The 4,817-nt window shown below is 47.3% G+C and overlaps 1 protein-coding gene across 1 annotated transcript; it reads left to right on the forward strand.

Annotated features, from left to right (window-relative positions):
- The first annotated feature begins 1,447 nt into the window (after nt 1-1,447).
- Nucleotides 1,448-2,497, forward strand: LOC107283822 (uncharacterized protein K02A2.6-like). Its single transcript, XM_015811783.1, has 2 exons — nt 1,448-1,645; nt 1,730-2,497. The coding sequence occupies exons 1-2, from the start codon at nt 1,448-1,450 to the stop codon at nt 2,495-2,497; spliced, it is 966 nt and encodes a 321-aa protein (XP_015667269.1).
- The last annotated feature ends 2,320 nt before the right edge of the window (nt 2,498-4,817 follow it).

A 4,817-nucleotide genomic window follows, 5' to 3' on the forward strand; every position in this document is an offset into this window, starting at 1 on the left:
GCGGGAGGCCACACGGGGTGCAATTTGGGAACTTCAAGGGCCCTTTGGATGTCGTAGTTGTCAAGGGCAACCGCACTAACCTAATTGGGCTTGATTGGTTTGATGCTTTGGGAATTCAGGTGACTGGGTTAAACAGTTTGGAAACTGCAGTGTGTAAAGAGTTTGCTGATGTGTTCAGCTCTGAGTTGGGGGCATACAAAGGGGCCCCAATTTCTCTCCGGCTTGACCCTAAGATAGCACCGATTAGGATTAAGCCTTGTTGGTTGCCTTTTGCCTTGAAGCAGAGAATCAATGCAGAGCTGGACAGCAGTCCATGGGAAACCCCCATTGTCACGGCACTTAAGGCCAACAGAGAAGTCCGCATTTGTGCTGACTATAAATGCACGCTGAACAAAGCTCTCCAGCCGCACTCTTATCCGGTGCCTTTAGTCAGCCACATCTTGGCTTCACTACAGGGAGGTTGCATTTTTGCCAAATTAGATTTGACACAGGCCTACTAGCAGCTGCCGGTGGATGACGCCACGGCAGAGGCCCAAACCATTGTAACCCACCAGGGGGATTTCAAGTTGCAACATTTACAATTCGGGGTTAATGTAGCCCCTGGCATTTTTCAGAGCGTGATGGAGTGCATGCTCAACAACATTCCGGATGTATGCCCATATTTCGATGATGTCCTCATAGCTTGGGAATCAGTCGAAAACCTCACTGACAGGCTAAGGGCCGTCTTGCGGCGTTTCTGCAAAGTGGGGCTGAAGCTCAAACAGGAGAAATGCAAAATTGGAGTCACTTTCACAGAATTCCTGGGATTTCGTATAGATGCCGAAGGCATTCATCCTGCTGAATCCAAGCTCAAAGCAATTCAGCAGGCTCCCAGTCCCAAGATGAAGGGAGAGCTTCAAGCCTTCCTGGGACTCCTTAATTTCTACCATGCTTTCCTCCCCCACAAGGCCACAGTGGCAGAGCCATTACACTGGCTCTTGGGCAAACAGGCCCCATGGAAGTGGACAAATGTCCACAAGAGGAGTTTTGCTGCAGTAAAAGCATTGTTGTCCTCAAATGTGGTGTTGGCTCATTTCAATGAGCAATTGCCAGTCTGCATCGCATGTGATGCATCCCCTTATGGGATCGGAGCTGTGTTAAGCCATTTTAGGGCTGATGGGACACAAGTCCCTATAGCATATTACTCCAGAACTCTTTCTGCTACAGAGCGCAATTATGCACAAATAGACAGGGAAGCATTGGCAATTATGGCGGGCATCAAGAAGTTTCACGACTTCTTGTATGGTCGCCATTTCATGGTCTTCACTGACCACAAGCAACGTCTGGGGTTAATTCACTATGAACAAGCAGACATCCCAAATTATCTCTCCTAGAATGTTGAGGTGGTCAATCTTCCTCTCTGCTTATGACTATTGCCTGGTTCACAAATTGGGTAAGGAAATGGGCCATGTTGACGGCCTCTACAGCATGTCAACATGGCCATGTTGACGGCCATGTTGACATGCCTCTACAGCTATTAGAATCAGATCCTGCACTGGCCAACCACATCCTGTCTATCCAGGATTTGCTGGAGTCTCCCCTCAATGTAGGGGAAGTTGCTGCAGAAACAGCTACTGATAACACGCTGAGCCGCATGTTGAACTGGGTGCTCACAGGATGGCCTGACACGTGTCCTAGCTCTAACTTCCAGAGTTTCTGGAAAAGGAAGCATGCGTTATCCACCTTTAAGAGTTGTGTCTTGTGGGGTAGCACGGTAGTGATCCTGACCTCACTGAGGACTAGAGTCCTCGATTCTCTGCATGAGGGACATCCAGGCATAGTCTGGATGAAGGCGCTCATGCGTAGCTACCTCTGGTGGCCTGGACTAGTTAAAGTCATTGAGGCCCAGGTCCACAGGTGTCACATTTGCCAGCAGTCAAGGCCAGAAATGCCACGTGCTCCTGTACATAGATGGGAGACCACACAACCCCCTTGGTCGAGGATTCATATTGACTTTGCTGGCCCCTTTCAGGGGCAACTCTTCCTCATTGTTGTGGACAGTCACTCCAAGTGGCTAGAGGTCGTTCCAGTGTCCACTATGACTATTGCCAGGACCTTCCAGGTGCTGAGGGGCATTTTTGCAATGCATGGGCTCCCAGACGTCATAGTCTCAGACAATGGGGCTCAATTTACATCCTCAGAGTTTCAGTTCTTTCTGAGGGCAAATATGATTAGGCATGCCACATCAGCTCCTAATGGCCAAGCGGAACGCATGGTTCGCACAACAAAGGAATCCTTAAAGAGGATCACCCATGACAATTGGCATCACAGGTTGGCAGACTTCCTCCTCTGCCAATGTACAACGCTCTGCACTTCTACGGGCAAAAGCCCAGCTGAGCTAAGATGGGGGCACCGGTTGATCACGAAGCTGGATTGCTTCGTGATCAACCAAGGCACTTGCAAGTGGGTGATCCAGTTTGGGCATGCAACTATGGACCAGGGGCACTGTGGGTGGTAACTGTGGTTTGCAAGGTGTCAGAGCCGCTCTCATATGAAGTGACCCTGGAAGTCGGTCATGTGCTCCGCAGGCACATTGACCAGCTGCATTGGAGGTTACCATGCCACTCTTCCGCTCCTGACTCTGCTCTCAGGGGGGAGGACGATCACGATTGTGATCGTGAATCTGAGTCTCTCGGTGAAGGTGGAGCAATGCAATCACCGAACGGGGTTTTTGCCAACGAGGCTGCTCCTAACTCAGGCACTGTGCCCATGGGACATTGCTCTCAATCGGTGCCAATGTGACATTGCTCTCAATTGGCTTTTTATACCGATCCGGTGGATTCTTCTCCACCGCGGAACTCTGGCTCAGGCCTACCGGAACAGGCCAGCCATAGGGAAATGGACAAAGGTTTGGATATACTGGAACAGGCCCGTCTTCACGAACCGGCTTCACCCGTATCAAACGAGTCACACAGGTCTGCCGAGCCTGGCAGGCGAGCTTGGAGATCGGGAACTAGCAGCAGCTCTGAGACGTTCGGAGCAGGCAAAAGGCTCACCGAAGTTTCTAAAGGACTACGTGAGGTTTTTGTCACTGCAAACCTAAAATGCTTATGTATTTTTATTGCAAACTAAAATGCTTATGTAAGTTCTTGGAACTTTGAATGCCTAAGTACTTTAATGTTTGTGCCTTTTTATAACCTGCAATGTTAAGTATTTTTAATACTGACAGTGTATTGTAAGGCTCTTTGTACCATTGAATGTCATTGTGTTTCCTTTGAAACGTGTGTAATCTTTGAACAACAAACAATGCTTTGTATGTGTTAAAGAACCAGGAGGGGAGGGGTGTAATGTATTGTGTTAAACTTATGTAAAAGTGCAGAGGTCTGTGCAAGGACCGTTAGCAGACCACGTACCTGCTAGCCAGACTTGCTGTCTGCACGGTTGATTAGTATGCATTTGAGCAGAATACGGTGCATTCATTGGCTGACACCGCCCAAAGCTGAATGTATAAATAGGGGCAGAGCCAGGCTTGTTAATTTCTGTTTTGTCTTCAGTAAAGAAGTACCTGTTTAATACTCCTGCCTCTTCAATGCTGAACCCAGCAGAAAACAGAACACTTAGTTAGACTATAAAATGCACTGGCCACAGTTGTAGAGATAACCTTCAATTCAGATGGTTTAGATCAGTGCTTTTCAACATTTTCACAGATTGTACCACTTTTAGGATATGGCAGTATTCGAGTATCACCAGTTGCCTAGCAAGGTGTCAAAAGCTTGATGACCAAAAAAAAAAAGGAAAAAAATTATAAAGTACAGATAGTCCTTGACTTACAACAGTTCACTTAGTGACTGTTACAATGGCACTGAAAAAAGTGACTTATGACTCAGGGTCACGTGATTTACATGCAGATGCTTAGTAACTGATTCATATTTATAATGGTTGCAATGTTTCAGGGTCATGTAATCCCCTTTTGCAACTTCTAACAAGCAAAGTCAATGGGGAAACCAGATTCACTTAACAACCGTGTTACTAATTTAACAACTGCAGTGATTCACTTAACAAACGTGGCAAGAAAAGTCGTAAAATGGGACAAAACTCATTTAACAAATTTCTCATTTAGCAACATAAATTGTGGGCTCAATTGTGGTCATAGGTTGAGGATTCTCTGTACACCCACTTATCACACTTTTAATGGGAAACTTGTGCCTGTTTCTCTGACATTAATCTTTGCACTGTTCTATCCCCTTGTCTCCCTCTGCTTGTCTCAAAGAAGCCTCTCTTCTTCTCTGTCTCTCTTTCTTTGTCCCCTTCTCTTTCCCTGTCATCTTTTCTTTCTCTCCCCTTCCTGCCAAAATCTCCTGCTTTTATATCCTCTCCTCTCCCCCCCCTCCTCCTTTTCTCTTTGGTGCAACTCCAGCTGACTCCTCCTTCCCAAGGTTGCGCTTTGCTCCCGGAAGTGCCAATCAGCTAGAGCCCCGCGCCAATCATCTGGAGCCCCACGCCGATCCTGGGTGCTCAGCAGAGCCCTGGCAACACTGCAGCTCTAGTAGACTCCCCCACAGGCCTGTGCAGTGCTGCCACCACTTTAGCTCATCCTCCCACTACACTTTTACACTTTTTTACACTTTTTTTTAACAGTGCTTTTCAACCCGTCGTATGCGTACCACCTGACAGGTGCCTACGTACCACCAGTGGTACATGTACCCTGGGTTGAAAAGCACTGGTTTAGATGATTCAGTAAGGGGACTGGATATGAAGACATCAAGTTATCAATGGCTGCTAATTTTGGTGTCAGTTGACTACCTCCAAAATCTCAGGCAGCATATTTAATACTTAAA

Source organism: Protobothrops mucrosquamatus, unplaced genomic scaffold, assembly GCF_001527695.2.
Source record: "Protobothrops mucrosquamatus isolate PMUCROS unplaced genomic scaffold, P.Mucros_1.0 scaffold49, whole genome shotgun sequence".
Lineage (NCBI taxonomy): Eukaryota > Metazoa > Chordata > Lepidosauria > Squamata > Viperidae > Protobothrops > Protobothrops mucrosquamatus.

What these genes read in the sequence shown, in the direction of transcription:
- LOC107283822 (XM_015811783.1), top strand. Translation starts at nt 1,448, where the DNA reads ATGTTGACGGCCTCTACAGCATGTCAACATGGCCATGTTGACGGCCAT. An exon ending in TGAGCCGCATGTTGAACTGG is followed by an intron (nt 1,646 to 1,729) that starts GTGCTCACAGGA and finishes TCCACCTTTAAG; the next exon opens with AGTTGTGTCTTGTGGGGTAG.